General features: G+C 41.4%; 1 protein-coding gene across 1 annotated transcript in view; it reads left to right on the top strand.

Annotated features, from left to right (window-relative positions):
- GRIN2A (glutamate ionotropic receptor NMDA type subunit 2A) overlaps positions 1-24,930 on the top strand; it is a gene marked incomplete at both ends in the record, with an annotated part of 172,435 nt that overhangs the window by 79,685 nt on the left and 67,820 nt on the right. Inside the window, 5 exons of the mRNA XM_079718995.1 lie at positions 1,139-1,344; positions 7,259-7,427; positions 7,540-7,693; positions 12,608-12,733; positions 16,491-16,720. Coding sequence (XP_079575121.1) covers positions 1,139-1,344; positions 7,259-7,427; positions 7,540-7,693; positions 12,608-12,733; positions 16,491-16,720 — 885 coding nt within the window. The remainder of the gene's footprint in view (positions 1-1,138; positions 1,345-7,258; positions 7,428-7,539; positions 7,694-12,607; positions 12,734-16,490; positions 16,721-24,930) is intronic.

The following is a 24,930-nucleotide window of genomic DNA, read 5'->3' as shown; positions in this document are numbered from 1 at the left end:
GCTGACACTTACATTACAGGAGGAGAGGTGAGTGGGTCACATGAACACAGACAAGGCTGGACTTGGCACTTAGCTCTTCAGACGAGGTATTTTCCTTGAGGTTTGTGTTACAAATAAAGCGTTGCCCTGTGGTGTCGAGCAGTTGCACGTGGGAACGGGAGGAGGAAGCACAAAGTGCAATGCTGGGGGCAGCTTTCTCCCAGTGTGTGTGCGAGAGTGCCAAGAAGCTGTCAAATAAAATTAAGGTTCAAAACATACAGGCTTCAATTTGATTTCACTAAGATGCCGACAGCTGCTTGGAGGGAACACAATCGATTCTGCTTTGACAGGTCTTGATGTACAGTAAGCAGTAAAAGTCTCCACTCTGTGCTGGATTAATAAAAATTCACCTTAATTTCAACTGAAATAGAACCGTATCTGAGCTCGAAGGGAGGCTCCTCGTCTGCTCATCTGCTCTACCCCCTTGTTTCTCAGGCCAGTCCTCCCTCTTTCTTGCTCTTGGACTTCGTCTTCCTCTCCCCTTTCCTCTTTTTCTTTTTCTTAGCACTTTTAAAATCTCTCTCCCTCTCACTGACTCTCTTCCATACTTAAAAGGGAGAGTTTGGAGTCCTTACTACGTGCTGAGCTCTGCCCTGTATGCTTTTCTCGAATTGCCTTATTTAATTCCCACGACATCCTTATAAAGTAAGTGGAATTGTGTCTATTTACAGATGAGAAAACAGATGTTCATAGTGATTAAAAGCCTGTCTGGGGTTGTACAGCTAGCAAGTGGCAGATGTGGGGATTCAAGCCTAGACCTCTGATTCTAAAAGTCCTTGCTCTTTTTGACATTAGTGGCTCTGAGCTCTGGCAGAACATCACAATCACTTGGGGATCTCCAACGGCATCAGTGCTTTGTCACCACCCCCGTATTTATTAGTCTGGGGAGAGTCCAGGGCATGGGAGCTGCCCAGTATTCTGCTTTCCCTCTGTCCTCATCTTTCTTAGCATACAAACAGAAGTGTACGTTGAGGTAGGTAGCAGAAAAGCCCTGAAGATGATGGGGTTCTTCTCCCATACCTCTTACGGGGGAGGACTCACCTTTCTGGAAACCAGTGGTGCAGGAAAGCACAGGTGTGTCTTTCTCTTTATACTGCAGGTGGGCAAGTGGGAGAACCAGACCCTGAGCCTGAGGCACTCCGTGTGGCCCAGATACAAGTCCTTTTCGGACTGTGAGCCAGATGACAACCATCTGAGCATCGTCACACTGGAGGAGGCCCCCTTTGTCATCGTGGAAGACATAGACCCGCTGACTGAGACGTGTGTGAGGAACACTGTGCCATGTCGGAAGTTCATCAGAATCAAGTGAGTCCAGGGATGCTGTCGGTTGAATGTGCCCAATCCTTTACAATAGCCTGTATCACTGATAACAGTGGTATCTCTACAATAATAATAGAATGTAATATAAAATATACTCTATTATAATAGGTGCATATAAAAATAGATTTTTTAAAAGATCTGGAGCTACACCAGGTGGTTTGCATTCATTTGATTCCAACAATGGCAGTACGAGGTGCATGGTTTTGCCCATTTTAAACATGATACAGACTGAGTTATGAGAAGATTAAGAAGCACGTTCAAAGCCACTCAACTCGTAGATGGAAGAGGCAGGACTCAAACACTTGTCCATCTGACTCCACCACCGTATTCTTAACCAGTATGGTAAATCAACCCTCCCCTTCAATCTTTCCTAGAATAATTATTTCTTTTGTATTTTTCTGGTTGCTCCCTCCCCCAAACCATATCTACCACTTCCTTCCACCTCTTTTCTATTTCCCAGATCCAAACTTTTCAGAATTTTCAAAACTTCTCTCCATTTTGGGGTCAACATCCACCTTACAAGTGACTTTCTGATGTGCTTAAGGTGGAGCTGATCTCCTGGGGATCTCCTAGGTCACCAGCAACAAACCAGCATTGCATCTAAGTCATTTCCTCTTTTATTACGATTGAAGAGGAACTGACATTTTTTATCAGATCCCCTGGTGAAGGGTTCTCCCTAATCTATAAACCCTTTGGAGATACATAAAGCTTCATAGCCAAGTCCAAGGCCCTGAATTTTGTCTTTGTAATGCAAACATAAACACAAATACCACCCTTGTGGAGGATTCACAAAAGGAAAAAGCCTACCGTTGGATGGAAATCTTTTTTTTTTTTTTTTTCCTGAGTGTTTTCTGATTGCCTCCTTTCACCTGGACAATTCTTGCTTGCCCTTTAAGTCTTAAGCACTCCCTCCACAAGCTAGGTGAGTTCTCCCTACTTCCACAGTACCCTGGCTATGTCTCTATGTCCTAATCCGTTCAGGCTGCTATAACAAATTACCACGAGTGGGTGGCTTAAACAACAGACATTTATTCCTCACAGTTCTGGAGGCTGGGAAGTCCACGATCAAGGTGCTGGCAGATCTGGTGTCTGATGGAGACCCTCTGGTTTGCAGATGGCTGTCTTCTCCTCACCTGGTAGAGAGCAGAGGGAGAGGAAGCAAGCTGTCCTGCTCCTTCTTATAAGGGCACTACTTCCATTTAGGAGGGTTCCACCCTCGTGACCTCTAATTACCTCTCCAAATACCATCACATTGGGGATTAGGGTTTCAACATATGAATTTGAGGGGAACATAAACATTCAGTCCATAGCACTCTCTAGCTATCTTTCTCACTTGTTTTTATGGCTTACAGTTTGTCTGTATTTCCCCCAGAGTATTATCTGCCTAAATATAGGGAACGTGGCTTATTAATATTTGTGTCTTCAGTTACAAGCACAGAATATGACACCCCAATGTTGATGACACTTGAACGGAGGGTGAATGGATACTTTTCCTCCCACATTCCAAATTCCAACCTAAGTTCTTATTATACAAGATGCAAATCCCCATGGCTCAGTGCTTTGGATAAAGATAATTTTTTAAGAATATGATTGCTAAATGTATTATGAAGGTGCATTTTGGTTTGGAGAAATTTTTTTATCAATAAGCATTTCTGGAGTTGAAATTCTGATAGATTATTCAGTAAATAATCATCAGCTTTTTTTGGAGTCATCAGCCTCTTTGGGGTTGAAATTCTGAATAGATTAGTCAATAAATAAATACACATGAAGCATAGTTTCTGTGTTAGTCACAGTGCTGGGCATGGGGGATGCATCAATGAACCGGAAAGGATCTTGCAGTCAAGGGGTGCACATGGTTAAAAAACTACTCAACCAAGAAGGGAACAGGGCAGCTCCACATTAGGATAAACGCTGTGAAGGATCTGAATAAGGTGGTGTGATAAGGGAGTCACTTGAGGTATGTGGGGCTCCTGCAGCTCACACAGATAAGATTTAAGGTGACATGTAAAGGAGGAGAAGGAGCCAAACATGTGAAGAACTGGGGAAAAGCCACGCAGCTAGAGGAGCAGGTGCAAAGGCCCTGTGGGAGGAAAGAGATTGGCGAGTTTGGGAAACAAGGAAGCCTAGTGCAGTACTTGGAAGTGATGAGCTGGGAGAATGACAGAAGGGGTTATGTGGGAAAGTTGTCAAAGAGGTTTTGACTTGGGCGGGTGTTCTTTGAGCAGAACTTGGTCAGATGAAGAAAGCAGAGTGGCTGGCACAAAGCTAAGAGTATAACCCCACTGGGGCACCTCCTTTATGATAACCATATCTTCTCTGATTCAATAGGGCCAATCAAGTAGGGCATCTTATGCTTCACACTCAGTCGTTGGAGATTAAAGTCTTTAAAATCAGAAGACTTGGAGCTGAAAACAATAGATCACCAAGTCCTGAGTCACATTGGTCTGGAGGAAATGAACCTCCAAATAAATTACTGTCTTTAAAAGAATTGACTTTTCAACTGAAGAATAGAAACAGATTAACAAGTTCAAATTAACGATTTGGGTTCCTGTGGGAGGGGGTGGCTTGCAATTTTCCTTTTCCCACTTGGTGACATGAGAATCGTACTGTGCTTCTAGGTGAAATTAAAGTCTTTGATTTACCTGAAAGCAATAGAAAATTACTAGGATCCAGTAATCCCAACATTAACACAGATTAGATCAACTGCATTTCCTAAAGGTAACATCTTTGAGGCAGGCTGATTGGTTCCAAAAAGGATTCCTGTTGGACAACATGATTGTGTTTGTTTTCTTGGTGATATTCTTTCAGGGAAAACCCTTTGTCTCTCACTTCTGGTAAATGGTGGGGTCTTGAGGGCACACATTAGTCTTCTAAAAAATCAGGTAGTAGGAAATGGGCTGAGAAATCAGACTTTTCTTCTTACCTGTTAGTTGAGTGTTAAGACGTGAAGAGTAAATTGAGGAAAAATTACCTGTTTTGATATGTAAGGATAAATGGCTATACTGCCAGTTAATCCCCTAAACTGTCAAATCATTGGTGAAAAGAGAGGAAATATATTTTTAAGCACCTATGTGAGAGGTGCTTTAGATACCTTATTTAATATTTCCAACTATCCTGCAAGGTAAGTATCAGCCTTCTCAATGCACGAATAAGTAAACTGAGGTCTGTGAATGAAGAGACCTGTCTGAGTTTCCATGCTTGTCAAGGGCAGACCCAGGATTTGAAAGCAGCTCTATCTGACTCGCAAGGCACATCCACTGGCCATACTGGGAAGTTATAGAGCCAGAGAATTGATGATTTATTGGATCCCTTTCCCCATATTTGTTTTTATGAGTCTCCCTTTCTTTTAGGTGGTGGTGGAGAGCAGAGAGATTACATGGGCACCATTTCTCAGATGTCTGGGTAGTTGTCATACCCCCTCCTCCACACACACACACACAACACACACACACACACACACAAGGTTTGTGATAACAACCAACAAAAGTTCCCAATGTGGTCTGTGTTTCCATAATCCCCATGATAAATTCAACTAGTACACTTTCTGCTTGTCTTTTTCATCCTGTGTCCCCAGCGTCTAGATCCATGTCTTACACAGAGTAGCTGCTCTGTGTAGTAGTGGGTGCTTGTTGGGTGAAAATGCATCAGTGACAACTGGCAACTAGAATACACCTAGTATTAGGGGACATGGGGGGAATAATTAACTCATAAACTGGCTGAGGTTCCAGTGAGGTCAAAGAAGCAGATAGGTCACTATATGGCTATGACCCTGAATCTTAAACCTGGGGTACTTGTAACTCCTGTCCACACTCTCCCAGGAATCTTGACCAGGTGAAGGAAGAGGCTGTAATAGAAGAAGGGAAGGAGCAGAGAATGAAAGAGCTGCAAATGGAAAGAGGTGGTAAAGAGGCATTGATGCACGGCCTATAGTGGCCAAAAAGAAAAAGAGAGACTTTGATTTGGGCACATTTTTCAAAGAGCCACAGATACCAAGATGAAAATCATATTTGGACATGCCATTAATTTAATGTACTTAGGACATATTTCTATCATGTTTATGGCAGTTGTAACTCCACCTTGACCCTTTCTGCTCTGGGAAACTGGTGGAGAGAGGGCAAGTCCCTACTTCCTGTTGTACTACAGAGTTAAGTCCACCAGTCATCATCTGTAAATGCATGCGGATGTGGCCTTCCACAGCACCCCCAGACTGAGGGCAGAAGTGTCTGAGCAGTTGTCCAGCTTCAAGGCTGGAGAGTGAAGTCTCCATCGTGGTCCTGGCTGGCAGATGCAGGTTGGTTGAGCCGAGCTCAGAGACAGGATAGGAGGGAACAACGGTGAAGACAGTGATTCAGGATAGGTGATCTGTGATCCTGAGATAGAGAAAGTATGAAAAAAGGTGTCATTCTGCACCCCACTTCCATTACTCAAAGTTATATTGTCAAATCTATCCATATTCTTGGATATAGATATATACCAATGGTGCTTAATGTGTGTGTGTGTTTATCCAATTATATATGTAGTATATACTCACTGCAGATAATCTTTTGGGAAAAAAACCTAAAAATACGAAAAAGATAAAAAACCATTTCTTACCATTCTAAAATAGCTCTGCTTCATATTTCATTATTTTTCCATCCAGATACTTCGTAAGCTCATCTGTTTTTATATAGCTATGACTATTCTGTATGTATCACTATGTAACCTACTTTTATCATAAGATATGGAAAGGTAAGTATTTTCCTATTATCCTGTTAGATTTCCATAAACATCATTTTAGTGCTTAGATAACAATTCAGTATGTAGATGTGTCAACGATGGAATATTGAGACAGCACATATCCTATGAAATACGTGACTCAGCATCTGAGCATGGTACTAATGGATGCCCCAGGGCAAGGTGGAACCAAGTGCAATGCCCAGAGAGGTCTTGATCTTCCTGTAGCAGTTGTTTAAATAGTTTTTGTTATCACTTGGGAAGACCCCTGTTTCCTTCCCTTTTAAAAGCATTTCTGGTTTTTCTGAGTGTCCTTTGAGTATGACTTTGTCAAGTAAATAAAACAAAGTGGCTGGCACAAAGCAACAAATGTAACCTTGGTAGATTATGATAGGTTTTAAGACAGCAATGCTCTCTGTATTTTAACAGGGCTTTTTCCCGCTCAAGGACATTGCTATTTAATAGTGTCACCTTTTACACTTCCTCCACGTAGGTAGGGAGGGAAAATGTTATGAGTGAGCCTTCATTTGCGAGATGACTCGATCAAGAGACATTAAGTCCACAGACTCCGGCACAGAGTAGACCCCAGGTCTCCTGATTCTTAGCTGATAATTCTTAGTTTTCCTCAGCAAGGAGAGTGTCTTTCCTAAGTAAGTAAGGCATCCTTTCTTCTTCCCTTTGGTTGCCAACCTCTATTTTCAGTGAAAGGATAAAGCAAAACTCTCCTTGCTCTGAGAATTTCACATCTTCCTCTCCTCCATTTTCCAATAAGTTTTTATAATTCAGTTTAGATTAGATGACTAAACTCTGATCTAAAGAGGTTGTATGTGTTATAAGCTTTAAAAAAGTAAGAGGTAGTAACTCTCATCTGTATAATGGGGATCTGAATACTACCTAATGAAGAAAAATGTTGTGAAGATTAATCCAACAATTAGTATAAAGCATTTATCACAGTGCATAGCAAATAGTAATTACTCAAGAAATGTTACCTGTTGTCATGATTACTGTCATAATTAAGAACACTTTCTACTTTTGCTGTCATAAACTCACTGAACGTCCTTGTAAAAGCCGCTTCCTCATTTTGGGCCTCAATTTCCCATGTGAAAAATAGTAGAAGAGTGTAGATAATGAATGTGAACACATTTTCCAGTACTAATACTCTACCATCTTGGGATTTTCTCTACAGCAATTCAACCAATGAGGGCATGAATGTTAAAAAATGCTGCAAGGGGTTCTGCATCGATATCCTAAAGAAGCTTTCAAGAACAGTGAAGTTTACCTATGACCTTTACCTGGTGACTAATGGGAAGCATGGCAAGAAAGTTAACAATGTGTGGAATGGAATGATTGGTGAGGTAAGTTATATTTTCATCCCAAGGGCCCTCATTCAGACTTAGGGCCCAAGGTCCTCAGGCATGGCGGGAAGGATGAGTAAAGGGACGGTTCTTTTTGTTGCCTTGTGTCCAGGTGGTCTATCAACGGGCAGTCATGGCAGTTGGCTCACTCACCATCAACGAGGAACGTTCTGAAGTGGTGGACTTCTCCGTGCCCTTTGTGGAGACGGGAATCAGTGTCATGGTTTCAAGAAGCAATGGCACTGTATCACCTTCTGCTTTTCTAGGTATGTGAACTTCACAGTCACTATTGCTTTCCTACGAGGAATTACAGGTATTTTGTCTTGTTTGCTCGAAAGACAGGACCAGATAGGACCTAGTTCAGTTCCAGGTAACCACGTCAGCATATTGAAAGCATGTTGCATTTCAATTACCCCAATTTTCCCCCAGTTAACATCTTTCATTTATCTTTTTTTAAATTTATTTATTTATTTATTTATTTTTGGCTGTGTTGGGTCTTCTGTGCGAGGGCTTTCTCTAGTTATGGCAAGCGGGGACCACTCTTCATCGCAGTGCGCTGGCCTCTCACTATCGTGGCCTCTCTTGTTGCGGAGCACAGGCTCCAGACGCGCAGGCTCAGTAGTTGTGGCTCACGGGCCCAGTTGCTCCGCGGCACGTGGGATCCTCCCAGACCAGGGCTCGAACCCGTGTCCCTTGCATTGGCAGGCGGACTCTCAACCACTGCGCCACCAGGGAAGCCCTTTCATTTATCTTTAACTTGGAAATAGCTGCTAAAAATGCAATCACATATTCAGATACCACCCTTGATAGTGTAGAATATAGATTAGTAGATAGATTGCTTAGAGCCTTGAAAGCATTTAAAAAATAAACCTGTCTGTCCACAGTTAATTTAAATCAGCTCATAAACTTTTATTTAGCAGCCACATACCCATCCTCCACCCCTCACTAGAATGACAGTCATTTATCTACTGGATGTAAGAGTAAAAATAATGATGCCTGTACAATGATTTATACCAGTACTCTGATAAACAAAACAGCAGCAGTCTGAAGAGGATACACTGTTTTAAAATTAATGGAATCATATTTTAAATGTGACTATCCTTGAAGCTGAATGGTTTATAAGAGAAGAAATTCTTCTTACTCTCCTTTTAACTGTTTCCTAGGTTTATGTTTTTACACAAAAGGTTTTTATTTTTTAAAGCAAGGTAGTTCTGTTTTTTTCTATCATCTGGTTTTCTTTAGCAGCTATGCATTAGGTAGCTTGGCTGGTGTAGCTGAAACTGCATGGAACATAGCCAAGCATTTTTAATTTTTCCTTTAAAGGAAATCATTGTGTTGAGTGTTTTGTCATCATAAATAGTTTTTGATAGTGACTGTCTTGAAGATCATGGGATTCAGATTAACTTCCCCTTGGCATTCCCATGTCAGTGGGTTTGTCCCAAATTGGGAAGGTTAAGACAAACATTGACCCCTAGAAGGAAACTGCAGGAGAGAGTGAAAACAGTTAGATTAGGGTCAACTGATTTTCTTACATTTTTCCAAAGACAAAAAAACTTTGTTTATTAGAGAACTAAAACTGCAGACTAGGGCCCATTTGTGGGTGCCAGCTCCAAGCCCATAGCCTTACTCTTCCACTGTCTTTATTTATATGTGGTGTGAGCATCCAGTGAAGCATTCTATGCTTCATTCTCATGAGTGAAATGTTGACTAACAGGATTTTGGATACTGCCTTACTCACAGAGACATATGGATTTACTGTTTTCATTTTCGATAATCCATTTAAGCTGTTGAAATCCTTACCACTCACTGGATTTGATTTTGCACTCGCTTCCATTTTTGTAACCTTTGTTGGAGTAATGTGGACCTTGACAAATACATACCTCACTATGTTCCTTCTGTGCCTGTGTCTGATATGGATAATGATGCCCATATCTTAATAAGGGAGCCTCACTGGATCATGAAAAATACTGCTTACTGACAACACAAGCAGAATGTTAATAATTATTGGATATACTCTCACTCATAGTCATTCCTAATCATCTTTTTCCCCATTCCCTGTTGGAACCTTTAACAGAGATCTTTGGTCCTAGAGATTGGAGGAAGGGAGTTCGTGGAAGAAATGGAAAGAGAAAGTTGTCCACTTATCTTCTTAGTGAGCTAGAGAGAACTTTTCGTCCAGTTCAATCAAAGAGGAAAAAATATTTCCATTGACTTGTCTCATAGATATGAGTCACTGATACTGAATCTGGCCTCAACCCACTTTCCCTAGATTTTTATCTTATCTGCGTTAGTAGAACATTTCCATAAAAGTCAAGTATTTTTGCTAAATTTAGCTAAACCTCTTTTCCCCCTACTCTTCCTACTGTATCTTTAAGAATAAAATAAATTGTAGCCAGAGGAAGCTATTTTCAAAGCTGTATTTACACAGAGGGCTTAATATTTTTCCTAGTCACTAAATTACATCCTTATTCGATTGATTGTGTACCCCCTTATTTACGGTCATTATCTGCAAGTTTTTGAAAGGCATAATGAACCATGCTAAGCTACATTTTTCCATTCACTGGCTCAGTCATCTGGAAGAGCCAAACATTCAAAATCTGATTGCCTTGCTCTTCATTATTTCCTATTCTCTCTCCTCCGCAAAATCCATTAACTCCCATCGGAAACACTTGCAGGTAATGCCTCTGAGCTTTTGTATAAAAATGTAACCAGAGACTCTTCAAGGACAGAGATGATGTCTCTGGCGATATTTCCATTCAGTTAATTCTTAAGACTTTCCAAGTAGGTTGGAGTCTTTGATCCAAAGAAATGCTGAGCTGGGGTCTCTTCTAGTTTAAAGTTCCTTCACGGACAGATGTTGAATCTGTCGAGTCTGTCCAGTAGAGGATGTAATCCAGAGCTATCTAAAAATATTTCTGGGTCACATCGTAGACACTACAGACAGTAGCTCAACATTGTTCTAATGACTTTCTTTGTTTTGTGTGTGTGTGTGTGTGTGTGTGTGTGTGGTGTCTGGGAATAGCCATCCTTCATGGCACTCATAGGTACCCAACTTACTAAAACCAGAATACTGCAGCAGAATCTCTCTGCCATCCTCACAAGTCAAGGGACAGATGTTGTCACTTCAAAGTGAGAAAACATCTGGGATCAGTTTCTTGACCAGTTTCCATCTGATTTTCTGACCAGTTAGAGACTAGGACACATCAAGTGCCCAGTGAAGTCCACTGAAGGCTTACAGATTCTGACATGTGAGTACAAGAATTCAGTAAGGATTTCCCGTAATATTTTTAATAATGTCATCATAACCTGCAGAGAAAAGGAGTTATCAGATTAATAAGTGTGTGTGTTTTAAACTAGAACGCCTTTTTCAGGACCCTGGACAGCACACCACCACCACCAATTCTGGCTTTAACCATGGAACCAAGCAGCTATTCCATTTAATTTATTATTTGTATGCAGTGTGCAAAGCACACCACCAAATACTTTACATGTATATGCTCCTTTACTCATTACAGTGATCCTCCTCTGCTGAGACACACTATGCCATCAGCACATCCAACTTGGAGAATTACTTTAACATCTCTGTTTTTGAATATTAAGTAATTTTTAATCTCCTAATTATTCATTTCTTTCTCCTGGATACACCTTACTACCAAATTGCTGTGATTTCAGGGACACGATATTGTTTGTACTCAAGTTAAATTTAACTAAGATAAATTTCAGTTTTAGTCTCATTGGTTTCTTTGAGCTCATCTTGGCTTACTTAAGTAAGTTGTCTTGGTACCTGTTGCTTCTTAAAGTATTCGCACTATCAAAACTGCATTACGAAGTATTCCTTCAGGTTTTAAAATTATCCAGTATCGTTAAAGCTTCAGACATATTAGTTTCTTATTATATATTAAGCTCATTACATTGGAATTTGTGATGAACTGTAGCTGTGTTAGGTAGTCACAGACTTTAATAAGAAGGTGGCCTGCTATCAGCCTAGTTCTTTATTATTATTACTAGCTTCATCAGAAAAAAAAACAATTTAAAAATAATAAAATGTGTACTATTCAAGAGGTATTATTGGGCTTCTTATATTTTATTCTTAGAAAATGTTTGCTCATGATGAAAAGGATTATAAGTTCATTGGTGTCCAAGGGCAGTTTCTTCCCAATGATGCAATCAGGTGGAGCTATGTTCATTTAAAAAATTTTAGTCTCTGTTGATTTTCTAGCAAATATATGTCATACATGGATAAAATGGCTCCTTTCAGCTCACTTTCATGTCCTCAATCAGTTTGAATAAAAATGTTAATTTGTTTTACATAGTATCTCTTACCTTTCTAAAGTGATCTAAGATCTAGAACTTTCTGTCTTGGCCTGCCCTTCTGAGACACCCACATGAAAATGAACTGATGAAAACTATTTTTAGGGGAAATAACCATCTATCCATCTACTACTTCATTGCCTCTATCTTTAAACGATGCGTTTTCATTGAATTCTCGTGTGAATGTAATATCCTCAAATGACTTTTCAATTGCGTTTAACCATTACCAACTTCGACAAGATTTTTAAATTGTAGAGATCTCATCTGTCCGAAGCAGTAAGTGGAATGGAGAGAGTGGTAGTATTGGGGGCAGACTATGACATTCCAATATTCCTGTCAATCCCACAATTTTACAATCCTTTTCCACCAGGTTATAATTCTCCCTTTACTTCTAGAATTCCTCCACATCCTCCCTCCAGCATGTCAAAATGAAAATGAAAATAAAAATAAAACTCATGCTGATTTTCAGGTGCCTTATGTTTGACTATTTGAATCTAGTCTTGTTTCTCTTTGGTCCCCTGGATGATTCTATAATTACAGAGGACCCTGTAGCCTCTTTATTTGCATTTTAACTTTCTCCCTTGGTCTTACCATTATATTTTGTTTTTATTATCCTTGACCTGATTTGTAAAATGTCGTATGCTTTTCTGTTTTTATCCTATGATGTGCATTCTTATAAAACACCTCAAATATTTTGTAGAATAGAGAATGATTTAAATATATGAATAAACAATGACTAGCTTCTTTTGAATGATCAGAGTGGGTTTCTCAGTGAGTCTGCAAATGGACCTCTAGGCTTCCTGCTAGCCCTGGTTGTGAGGCGGCGCTCACTGACCATGTTTCCATCCCTCCGGCCTGTTTACCTGCAGAACCATTCAGCGCCTCCGTCTGGGTGATGATGTTTGTGATGCTGCTCATTGTATCCGCCATAGCTGTTTTCGTATTTGAATACTTCAGTCCTGTTGGATACAACAGAAACATAGCCAAAGGGAAAGGTGAGACTAGCTTCATAAGCATGATTCAAAGTCAATGCTATGTAATTTACTTTCAATGAAGAGTTCAGATTTAGAACACATTATCCTATATTGCCTTGCTGTACCATCGTATAAATCATGCTGGGTCATTGATATTACTTGCAGTGCCATACAAGTATGGGTTATTCCCTTCTACTGAAAAGAAGGATAAAACTTAAAAATGAGACATTTTAATCTTGCTATAATGTGGAGTCAATAGTTAAGTGAAAAACTACTGATATTTGCTGGGAAAGCATATTTGAAAAAGTTTTCTGGCAGTTTTCAAAATGTGCATCAAAACAAATGTTAAAACTACTAGTGAGTCTCAGCTTCAGTCTATGCAGAGAAAATGGTTTTCTAGAATCTAGGTTAAGAACATTCTCCAAACTACCGAATCATGCTCACATTTGTTTGATGATAAATATATAAATATATGATAACATGGTGACTTTCCCCAAACAGTTACATTTTCCTCTTGACAGTGCCTGGCCTTAGTGCATTGTACTTGATAAAGTGGCAATCAGTAAGTAGAAGATTGAATTGGGATGCATTCGTTGGCCATAACTTTTTAAGAGGCTCCCACACGAACCATATACATAAACACATTACACAATTTTGAGTGAATTTTTCTCTGGGCACAACACATTCTAAGTAGATGGTATCAGAAGGGTGCCAGGACAAAATCTCTTTCCTGAAAAGCGACTTTAGATGGTGGAAGACAGCAGATCTTCAAGGTACAGTTATTCAAAAACAAGGCACTTTAATTTGCCATATGTTCTTTTTGCTTGGAAGATTCAATGTTGGCAAGAGCCAGCAGGTCACGGGGATCTACTGGGAAGTTAATTTTACTGAAATCCTCCCGCTTCTTCTTAACAACTGAAGAGCAGTGGTTACCACATAAACCACCTGCCGTCAACCAAATGTAGTTAAAATGCCACAAGTAATCATGTTGTGTTTAAGTGGGAGAGTTGCCAGCATTTCACTAAATGGTAATGTAATTAACTAGTAAGAAGCTTTCCAACAGAGTGGGTCCTGAGGCAATGTTCTGTGGGTGATCATACTGCAGGATAGTAGATATTTACATTTGCAAAATCAGAGCTTGTGTTGTTTGTGAATTCGTGTGTTTATTTGATGAATATTTCCAGAGTACCTGGTACCGGAGCAGGGGTTTAATGTGGTAAATGGGATGGAGATTTCCTCATCCTTGGGCAACGGTGAATTTAGTTGTGGAGACAACACGTAAACATATAAATGAATAATCACAGATTGTAATAAATCTCAAGAAGAAGGGAGAAAAACCAAAGTGAAGTGATGGGATATGGGCGCTACTTAAGTATGATGGTCAGGCAGGGAAGGACTTTAGGAAGAGATGATGCTTGAGTTGAGACCTGAAGGATGAGAAGGATTCAGTCCTGTGAAAAACTGAGGGAAAAGCATTCCATGCAGAGGGAACAGCAGATACAAAGGCCTTGGCATGGAATCAATCTTGATATGCTCAAGAAACAGAAAAGTTGTGAGTAAGTGAGGTAGACAGTGGTATAAGATGAAGTCAGAGGGATAGGCTGTTGACCGTGGTAAGCATTTCAGATTTTCTTCAAAATACAATGGCAGGGAAGAGGCAGAATACAAACCTGTACGGTGTGGAAAGGTCACTTTCTATCTATCTATCAAGACGGTGGGAGGGGTGGCAGCAGTGGAAGGAGGGAGACCAGTTAGGAAGGTGGTACAGTTTTCCAAGAGAAAGAACTGCAGCGGTTTGGACTTGGATGGAGAGAATGGAGATGGAAAGAAGTGGATACATTTGAAATGTATCTTGGAAGATAAAAAACTATCCAAAGGCCACCACGTGCAATAATTTCTCCTTTGGCTGAAGCAACACTATTGTGCAGGAAGGAACCTAGCATGCAAACTCCTTCCATCACCTGGAGGCTTTTTGTTTTCTACTCATCCGCATGTAGAAACCCTCAGGAAATGACAGCTACTTATTTCCTTGCACAAAATAGCTTTCTGTTACATCTCATTGTCCTTTATGGGGAAAATGATATGACCCAGTAGTAGTCTTCATGAATCAGGAATTCCCAAACATCTTGGACAGCTCCCTGCAACTGCCCATTTCTGATTCCCAAATAGCTATCACTTCTGATCAACATGCATCCCTAATAAAATTAAGTAGTTTATGAAGTTTACTGGATTGACTCTATTTTTTACAAAGAATTTTCAGCCTCTTGGGAATAAGCCCAGAAGATCATTAAATTAGGCAAAGAAAAAGAGGAGAGCTTGAACCTGAGAATAATAGAATTAGTTGCCTTCTCTCTAATGTGTTGTATATGGATATTGTAAGTATTGCGATAGCCTGAATTTGGCCTCCCATGTGCAGAAAGCTTGCTTCCCAACTAGGCTCTCTGCCCAGAACTTAGTAACTTCCATCAATCTGGATTCACTGCTGCCACTTTATTTATTGCCCACTCTGTGTGCATCACCAACTGCAGTCTAAGTAGATCATTTTTTCATATCTTCATTTACTTAAATGACATAAAAACCTTCTGTTAAAGGAAGACCCTTTTTCCCATGACATGAGGGCATAAATTGATTTTTTTCCCCTTGCACAAAAACAGACTTGAAAGCTCTAACATGTGTGTTTTACAGCCTGCATATTCCCCTGCCCAATAAATTTTGGCATGTTGTTCTGCCTCTTTAGTTAAGTCTGTTGCAAGGAACACTTAAGAATTAAAAAAAAAAAAAAAAAAAGAATCTTAAGAATACACTGAGGGAGAAAAAGTGCTGTGATATCAGAGTTTATTTTCCATGACCCTGCAACCAAATGTCTTCCATCTGTGAAGTGTTAGAAGAATTAAGCTCTATTGTTCTGTTCCTTAATGTCTCCATTTGGAGAGTGTTTTAGTTTGGTTTAATTCCTACATTGTGCACATCTTACATCTGAGTTTGAACAGGAGCCATGGCTAGGAACAATCAGATTAGAATATCAAGCATCAGTCCCTCTGAATTGCATGGTTCTTATACGAACGCACATCTGACGAATACTGAAGCAGCCCCCATGCACATGTTTTTGTAAGGCTCTGCTTCCCCAAATGGAAATCAAATCCACATTTAAAACAGGTCATAACACTGCTTCTAATTCGAACCCATGTTTTGCATAACCATTTTCTTCCTCCCTCCCTCCCTTCCTTCCTTCTTTTTTCCCTTTCTTTTTCTTTCTTTCTTTTTTCTTTCTTTCTTTCTTTCTTTCTTTCTTTCTTTCTTTCTTTCTTTCTCTTTCTTTCTTTCTTTCCTTTTCTCTCTCTTTCTTTTTTCTCTCCTTTCCTTTCTCTCCTTCCTTTCTTTCTTTCTCTTTCTTTCTTTCTTTCCTTTTCTCTCTCCTTTCTTTCTTTTTTCTCTCCTTTCTCTCCTTTCTTTCTTTCTTCTTTCTCTTTCTTTCTTGTTCTTTCTCTCTTTCTTCCTCCCTCCTTCCCTCCCTCTCTCTCTTCCTTTCTTTCTTTCTTTCTTTGTCTTTTCAGAAATGTGGCAAAAAGCCAAGTATATAGAAATGTGGGAAGAATGCTAATTTTTAAAGAAAAAACGACTCATTGTGGTTGTAGTTCTGGGGCAGTGATGGGACACACTATGATATAAGTCCGTCTTCTGGCAGCCTTCAGTGTTGCTGGAGCCACTGCATAGTATCAGACACTCACCAGTGTGCATTTTGAGGAGGCGCTGAGAATGTCCTTTCTGTCATTTGCAGCACCCCATGGGCCTTCTTTTACGATTGGAAAAGCTATATGGCTCCTTTGGGGCCTGGTGTTCAACAACTCCGTGCCTGTCCAGAATCCTAAAGGGACCACCAGCAAGATCATGGTGTCTGTGTGGGCCTTCTTTGCCGTCATATTCCTGGCCAGCTACACGGCTAATCTGGCTGCTTTCATGATCCAGGAGGAGTTTGTGGACCAAGTGACTGGCCTCAGTGACAAAAAGGTAAGGTCACTTTGCTTTCATCTCTGCCTGAGGGGTTGATCTTAAATGTTCTCCCCTCAGAGGAAGTAAATCAGGCTCCTATCATCCAAACCCATCAACTCTAAAGCACAAAGCCAGAGGATTTTTGTTTTCCTCTTAACTCAAATGGGCATATTTCTAAAAGTTTCAGGAATGGAAGCTTAAGCTTAAGCTTAAGCTAAGTCTTAAAGTGTCCAGATCTAATTTGGAAACGTAGTTTCCCCCGGTGGTCATTTCTCATACTTACATGATTGTGTTGATGATGCTTACTGAGGTCTGTGACTCATGTTACAGCTTAGGCTGTAGATCATCTTGCCAAGGAGAGTATGATGTTGAGGAAGATCCATTAGCCTTGGCTCAGGAGAAACTTGGGGTGAAGTGGGATGCTCTCGGCTGTAGGTACCTCCTAGTTTTGTGACTTTGTGTGAGTCTCTTACATGCTCCATGCCTTGGATTCTCTGACTTGAAAACAAAAGTCCTCTATAAGCCCTACCCAGAGACAAAACTGACAGCTCCTTTTTACTATGTAGCCAACCAGCCCCATCACCAGCACTCCTGACTCACCTGAAATTTCTTCAAGGGACGCAAAAGGAGCGGGGAGGTTTTTCATTTCCCACCGGTTCCTTTTACTCAGACTCACCTTCAATCCTCCCTCCTGGGGCTGTGCTTCCCACATCAGGGAGAGGGGAGTGTTAACACCTGCTCTCTCCATTCTCCGCTGCCATGTAACAAAGTTTGCAGGGTGTGAGTAGCTATTCAGAAACCTACAGGGAGGAAGAGGTAAACTGGGTATATCCTTCTATTGAAATTTTAGTTTCAGGAAACAAACCCTGGCTTGCTAAGCTCAGCAGTGTGGGGACTGCAGCACTGCAAAGATTTTCTGTCTTGTATGTGGGGATAATTTGTCTCTTTATAAAATCTCACTATCATGTCTTATTGGCATGAGTCTACATATATCCTTTCAGCATTCATCAACAGACTGCTGAATAGAAAATCAGCCCATGAAAAGACTTAACAGCTCATCCGTGACTTACACGGTGGTTGAAAGAGGTACAGAGAGGCCTGTCATCAGAGAGAAAGTGAGGGGTTGGGGTGAGTCACTATCACAAAAGCGCCACCAACTTTATGAGCAGTTGGCCTCTCTGATGGCTCCTCCTTGGAAATGCCACTTGAGTAAATGCCACTCTCTGCGTCATGGCGACAAAGCCCTGTATTATCTGGCCCATCCCCCCATGTCCCCTCCCTCTTGCTTGCTGAGGCCCTCTCTCTGTTCCTTAGACACTCCAAGTGTATTTCCACCACAGTGCCCTTGCACTTGCCATGTCCTCTGCCTGGAATGTTCTTCCCCCTTTATTCTCATGGCCGGCTTCTCCTTGACTTTCAGGTTTTAGGGAAACTATCACCCCTTGGGAGAGTCTTCCTGGTCACCATGGTGAACTTGGCAGCCTGAGCTTATGCTCCCATGAAACTTAAATTCCAGTAGGAAGAAATAAACAACACACAAATAAATGCAGTGGAGAAGGAAATTCCAGGCAGGAATAAGTGCTGTAAAACTGATGAGATTAAAATTGACTTGGGGGAAGGGGACGTCAGGGTTATCTGGCACTTAGTAGATGCTCAGTGCACACTTGTTGATTGAATGAGAAATGCATGGTGTGTTGGATGCTGCAGGCACCCTGCCTGGGGCCTCGGATCCCTTTCTCAGTTCTGTGTGCCCAACCTCACCTTTGCTGACAAAGGTTCATACCAGGGACCTTCAGAGGATGATTACCTTGGGGCACTGAAATGGTAAATGCCTGGATATCTTTATGTCCCCCAAATCTTGCAGTTGCCTGTAACCAATGGCTAACCAGTGTGAGAGTACAAAAGCCCAGCTGTTCTGTTGCTTCTAGGCAAACTCAGAGGTGCAGTTTACTCTCCAGAGCTCCCTGCAGGATCAGGCTGAGGCTGAGACTTTGCTCATAATCACACCCTTGGTTGGCTTCCTCACCTTCCCTAACCTTCTTCCCCCATGTCCTTCCTGGTTTCTCCTGGAGCCCCTTCCTGATAAATCATGCTCACCCAATTCCTCGGCTCACCTAAAGCACATGGCATCTGGGAGGCAGCAGAGAGAGCCCTACACTCAGAGTCAGGAAAGTTGGGTTTCCTTTCCTCTCTGCTGCATACTAGCTGTGTGATGCCTTTATTGTTGTGTAACCTCGTTGGGCCTCCCAGTTCCTCTCTGAACATTTGGGAATCATCGTTGTGGTGAGGATGGAAGGAGGCTGCACATGTGAATGTGCCCGGTAGCCTGTAACTGTTATGCAATTCCATCACGTCATGGGAGCAAATGTACAGTTCCTAGAATAAGTGACCAGAGATACATTGGAAGCAGTGGGAAACCGAGTTTTGGATGAGAAGATTCTTCAAGAAAGGAGTTGGCAGCATATTTTGCTTTTTGTTGCTATTTTCAATAGCAAGGGGGAAAAATCCCTTGCTACCTAGTTTTGGGTCTAATAACGTGACTGCTTGCGGGAAAACTAATTAGAGACACTAATAATTAGACTGACTTTCTCTGATTTGGAAACATCTAGTAACAGATACCATATCCTCATGAGATACAGCTCAGTTTCCATGCTCAGAGCGTTAGCAGCAAGCAGATAGCTCTTTTAATTAAATGTTTGATACAATTAGATAAACAGCAAAATTCCTAGAGTAAATAAGCTAAATGCTCCCAGAAGATAAATGGCAAATACACCAAGAAAGTCTGCAAAATAAAAATCTATATTGAATCAATTTATTTTAATACTGTACACAAGTGTTCTTTTTTTTTTCTTTCTTTTTATCATGAATACCTATGTAACAACTCAGATTTATGATACTTTTAAGCCATTTGCATACTTGCTGTGAAAGATGCACCTTTGGAGCCCACGGTGTGCTCAGATGAGCTCGGGGTTAAATTATACGTAGGTGAATTCATGGGTAGATGCTCCCCTAGGAATTATTAAAGAAGTTGGAATGTTGGTGGCGACCCTTTCCAAAATGTTGGGTGTTACTGTGGTTGGTGAAATCCATCCCTGGGAGGCAGACTAATGTAGTGGGAAAAGCAACACCATAGGGGTCAAATGGATCTGGATTCAAATCCTGACCGTGCCATATAGTAGTTGTATGGCCTTCAGTGTGTCAGTGTCCCCACAGCTTAATTTCCTGATAGAGGGTGTTTAATACCATTCTGGCAAGGTTGATATGAGGATTAGGAATAATCCTCACACCGTGCCTGGCACATGGTAGATAATCCTATTATTAATGGTATTTCTTCCCTCAACCCTCCTCCCACCCCCCTCCACTACCTCTCCCCTCTCCATCTCCCTCCTCTCCCTCCTCATGACCATCACTACTGCCTAATTCGAACCATTCCTCACTTCTGGGGTCTGAAATATTATTGCACTGAGTTGGCCTTTTGTGACAGCAATAGAGGAAATTCGGGGAACATACCTTGTGGATGAGCCCATAAATGTGTTCTCGTGGAGTTGTGCTGGGTGAGCCTCGTCCACCGTTCTTATTGGTTGAATGGAGGCCTCTGAGCCTCTCCTCCCTCTTAAGGACCACAGCAGTTTGAAGCTACACCCAGAAGCATGTGGAGCTCACCAGTGGGAGAAGACCTTACTAGAAACAGGGGCTCTAATACCAGACATTCCTTACTTATGTCCACAGAAGATAGACATTTTTAATAATTGTGTATTTTTTGGTTCATAAGAGAAATAAAGAAATGTCCTGATTAATTGCCACATTTTTCCTAGAAGTTTTACTTCCCAGACCTGTATCTCTACTTCGTCCATCATAATGCACTTGCTATGACTTATTCGCTGGTATGACTCTCAGACCTGTCCACATACCAAATGGAAAAAAAATGTAGAATACAATCCTCTGATCTTCTGTTCTCTACATTGGAGGGAAACTGGATCCTTTATTTGACTAAAGTCATGCTGGGTAGCAACAGGTGATGAGGTGATGTTTATCAAGCATTAGGGGATGCCATTAAACACTCTAATTGCAAAAGCAATCCTCAGTTTACAGATGGAGAAACAGAGGCTCAGAGAGTTTAAGCAAATGCCCCAAATGTCTCACTTCCAAAGTAGCAGAGGAAAAGCCCAAGGCCAGGTACAGCCAGTTAGTATGAACCATGAGGGCGACCTTGAGAGAGAAGCTGTGAGGAGTTCTGCTGACTCTGGGCTTCATGATTACATTGCCCTGTGGTCTTGTTGATGGGGGAGACCTCTGCACCACCTCCTCCTGCACTGGAGCCCACATTCGTTTCTTCCTGCTTGCACGTGGAACTCTCTGGGAGAAAGTTGCATCAGAAATCATTCCCCTAAGAAACACAGAGTGTGCCCTCGACGCTAGGCCCTGGGATTCCGGCAATGAGCCATCCTTGCCCCTAACTATTTTTCACACTGTAGGTCGTGACTCTTTAGGGAGTCACGAAATTAATTTAAGAGTTGTGACCATTAAAATAGTAGATCACCATGGATTACATCAGAGTATATCCTAAGTAGAAAGTGTGTATTCACAGGGTGGAGATGGAAGATGTATTGTGAGTCATGCTTTAAAAAGTTTGACAGCCTTTAGTTGAGTGGGAAAGGTTCCTAGGTCTGGGTGCCAGGCTGAATTTAGTGTGGGTGAGGGTACAATCAAGGCCAGAGAGGTGTGGAAATTCATCACCGAGGCTGAATCTCTGTCTCTATCGCTGTGCAAACCAAATGCAGGGAAGGAAGGGAATCTGATAAAAGAGCTGCGTGTCTCCTCTGCTACAGATGGTGAGTGAAGGGGAAGGCAGTTAGGCAAATAGGCCATCAGATGTCTCGGGAGATTGGGAGCGGCTGCTACAATGACTAGATTTATGAGCAGTGCTGCTGCCTCTGTGCCCCTGAGCAGACAGCTGCTGTGCAAACACGACTGGGCTGGTGCCTCCCCCTTTTAGATGGTGAGTTGAGGCACTGCTTGCCTGAGTGAGTGCAAAGAGCATTTGCTGTTCACACACACACACGCTTGTACATACACACACACTCCCAACACAAGGTGCCCAGCAGGAGGATCTCATTTGAACAATGCATGGCCACTTCTCCCAAGTCCAGTTATGGCTGCTTATTAGGCAGCAGCATGCCTAATTTAAGGGGAGCAATCTTCAGCTGGAAAGTTTATTTAACAGTGAAAAGAAGTGTGAGTCTAGAAAAAAGAACAGTGTTTTTGATTAGCCTGACTCTTGGGTAAACTTGGACGCTTCCTCCGGCAGTTCTCAGTTCCGTGGAAGACATGCTGATGTGGAAATCTGAGAGACCTCTGGATCCCAGCCCTGGTTCTGCCGGAGATTTGCTGGGTGTCCTTCCCTCTCTGGGTCTCAAGGTGTCCTCACCTCTAAAAGAGGAGAGGTCGCTAGTGATGGTCTCGGAGGAATGATAGAGTTCAGACCTTAGGTTTGAAATCTGGGCTGCTGTTTACAAGGAGCATAATCTTAAGTAGGTCATAGAACCTCTCTGAGCCTCAGTTTCTTCATCTGTAAAACGGAGCCTCAAAGATTAGCTACCCGGGCAGTGTTGTTGTGAGTATTAAATGAGCCAGTGTTTGTAAAGTTTTCAGCACAGTGCTGGCCCCCAGCAAATCCTCAAAACATGTTAGTCATTATAATCATCACTTTCTAGTTCCAGAATTCCATATTTCATAGAAAAATGAGGCCCAGTTTACTTTTTTTTGCCCGCGATGATGGCAGAAATGATGAATAAGAGTAGTTTTATTTTTGAGTGCTTACTCTGTTGCAGGCACTATTCTAATTACTTGAAAAAAGTTGTAGTTTTAGATCTTCCCATTGTCCCCACAAGGGAAGTACTCATGTGTTTCCCACTCTGCAGATGGAAAATAAGTGGAGGCAGCGGGAAGTAAGGTGGCTTCTCTAAGGCCCCACGGTCTGTAAGGGATAGAACCTGACTTTGGAACCTGTGAGGCTGAGCTCACACTTGTAACCATTGCCTTGTGCTGCCTCTAGATTTTAACTGTATTTCTGGGACTTGAACCTAGTTCTCTGGACTCCCAATCTGGTTAGGTTGCCCCAAACACTGAAGGTGTGAACAGGTGGGGAGCAAAGAAACTTTTCTCTACCCTTCTAGATAGTTCTGCCTGGTCTAAGAATTAAATTGACATGAGGCAGATTAACAGGAGAAAATCTAACTTAATTTCATACATATGGGAACCCCACATATATGAGAGGTTCAGAGACAGAAAGGTAAAATGAGGTAGATGTGCCATCCTGAGCTAAGGAATACGCTAGGGCCCTGGGGCTCCAGAGGGGAGGAGGGTAATTCACAGGATGATGAGAAGAGGAGACATTCAGTAATTAAATGTTTGCCTGTCATAGGTCATAAAATGTTATTTCTGGTAATAACTCTTATTATGGGCAAGGCCCCCAATTTAAATTCTTTTTTTTTTTCCAATTTAAATTCTTTAATGGAGCAGGGAAAGTTCCTCTTGAGCCCACAGGGTCTCAATTGCCTTTAGCTCAAAATAAATCATGTGCCAAAGTGGCACATCTGATGGGAGGGATAAATTAGGAGTTTGGGATTAGCAGATACAAACTATTGTATATAAAATAGATAAACAACAAGTCCTACTGTATAGCACAGGGAACTATATTCAATATCTTGTAATAAACTATAATAGAAAGAATATGAAAAAGAATATATATATTCTTATATATATATATCCATATATATATATGAATCACTTTGCTGTACACCAGAAACTAACACAGCCTTGTAAATCAACTATACTCCAATAAAAAATTTTTTTAAAAAGAATAGAAAAATTCAAGACCAGATAGCTTCACTGGTGAATTTTACCAAACAGTTTTAAAGGAGAATTAACACCAATCCTTCTCAAACTCTTTAGAAAAATAGAGGAGGAACACTACCTAACTCATTCTCTGAGGCCAGAATTTCCTTGATACCAAACTAGACAAAGGAATCACAGTAAAAAACAATGATAGATCAATATCTTTTAAAAATATTGGTGCAAAAATCCTCACCAAAATACCAGCAAACCAAATCAAGCAGCAGCATATAAAAAGAAAAATGTGCCATGACCAAGTGAGATTTATCCCAAGAATGTATGGGTGATTAAACGTATGAAAATAAGTCAATGCAATACACAACATTAATAGAATGAAAAAATAACCACATGATCAAAGTGGCACATCCTGGGGAGGCCTGTTCTGACCCCCTTCACAGACAACATCAGCCAATCAGGGAAACCCAGTAGAGCATGGACAGTGAGCCTTTATGGAGGCTCAAGAGGCCATACCAGACATGGGCATCACCGGGAAGCTAATGGTTAGTATGGACTTGAGCTCAAGCAACGGTCATGGAACCTGCCATTATGCCTGGGATGTGTTAGGACCCCAATAAGTATTGCATGCATGCATGAGCAAATGAATGAATGATGGCTGGAGGATGAGTGAATGACATAGAGTCTTTGTACGGGAAGAAAAATGATTGTCCCTCTACCCTTCCAGGTTCTTGGTGGAGACCCCCACCCTCCATAATAAATGACAGATTTAACAGGAGAAAAACATGTATACCATCTGTATATATGGGAGATACCCAAGAAAACTGAGTAACTCCCCGAAATAGCCCAAACCACCAGCTTAAGTACTCTCTTCAGCTGAAGACAAAAGAAAGATGTAGGGGTAATGGGAGGCGTGATGGGGGGTGGGGGAGAAGGCAAGGCCAGTTCTGGAAGGAGACCAGGAAGAGCACAGTAAGCAAGGGTAGGGTAGTGATGCAGATTTAAGTTGCTGCCTTCTCCATGGATAAGAGTTTTAGAGATTTAGTCATCCTCTTCCAGATACAGAGAGGAAGACACCCTCACAGATAGAAGATTTTGCCTCTTCCAAAAGAGTTAACTTCTACTCAGTTTTCAGAGTTTCTCCTGTGTCTTAAAAAATAACCGGCCCCCAGATAATCTGTATGCCAAAGAGGCATATTTCAGGAGTGGCAAATTCTGCTCCCCTTTGTCATTTTCTGGGTGAGGTGAAAGAAATTGTAAATGGGGTCCAGAGAATGGAGTGATTGGTGAGGATCTCAGAAAATTTCATGATGAGGCAGGTGAATGAACTGAAGTCATACATTATTTCCAGCTTAATCAGCATTTCCTGAGCACTGCCC

This window comes from Hyperoodon ampullatus, assembly GCF_949752795.1.
Source record: "Hyperoodon ampullatus genome assembly, chromosome: 14".
NCBI lineage: Eukaryota > Metazoa > Chordata > Mammalia > Artiodactyla > Ziphiidae > Hyperoodon > Hyperoodon ampullatus.
This window is presented reverse-complemented; position numbering and strand designations above follow the sequence as displayed.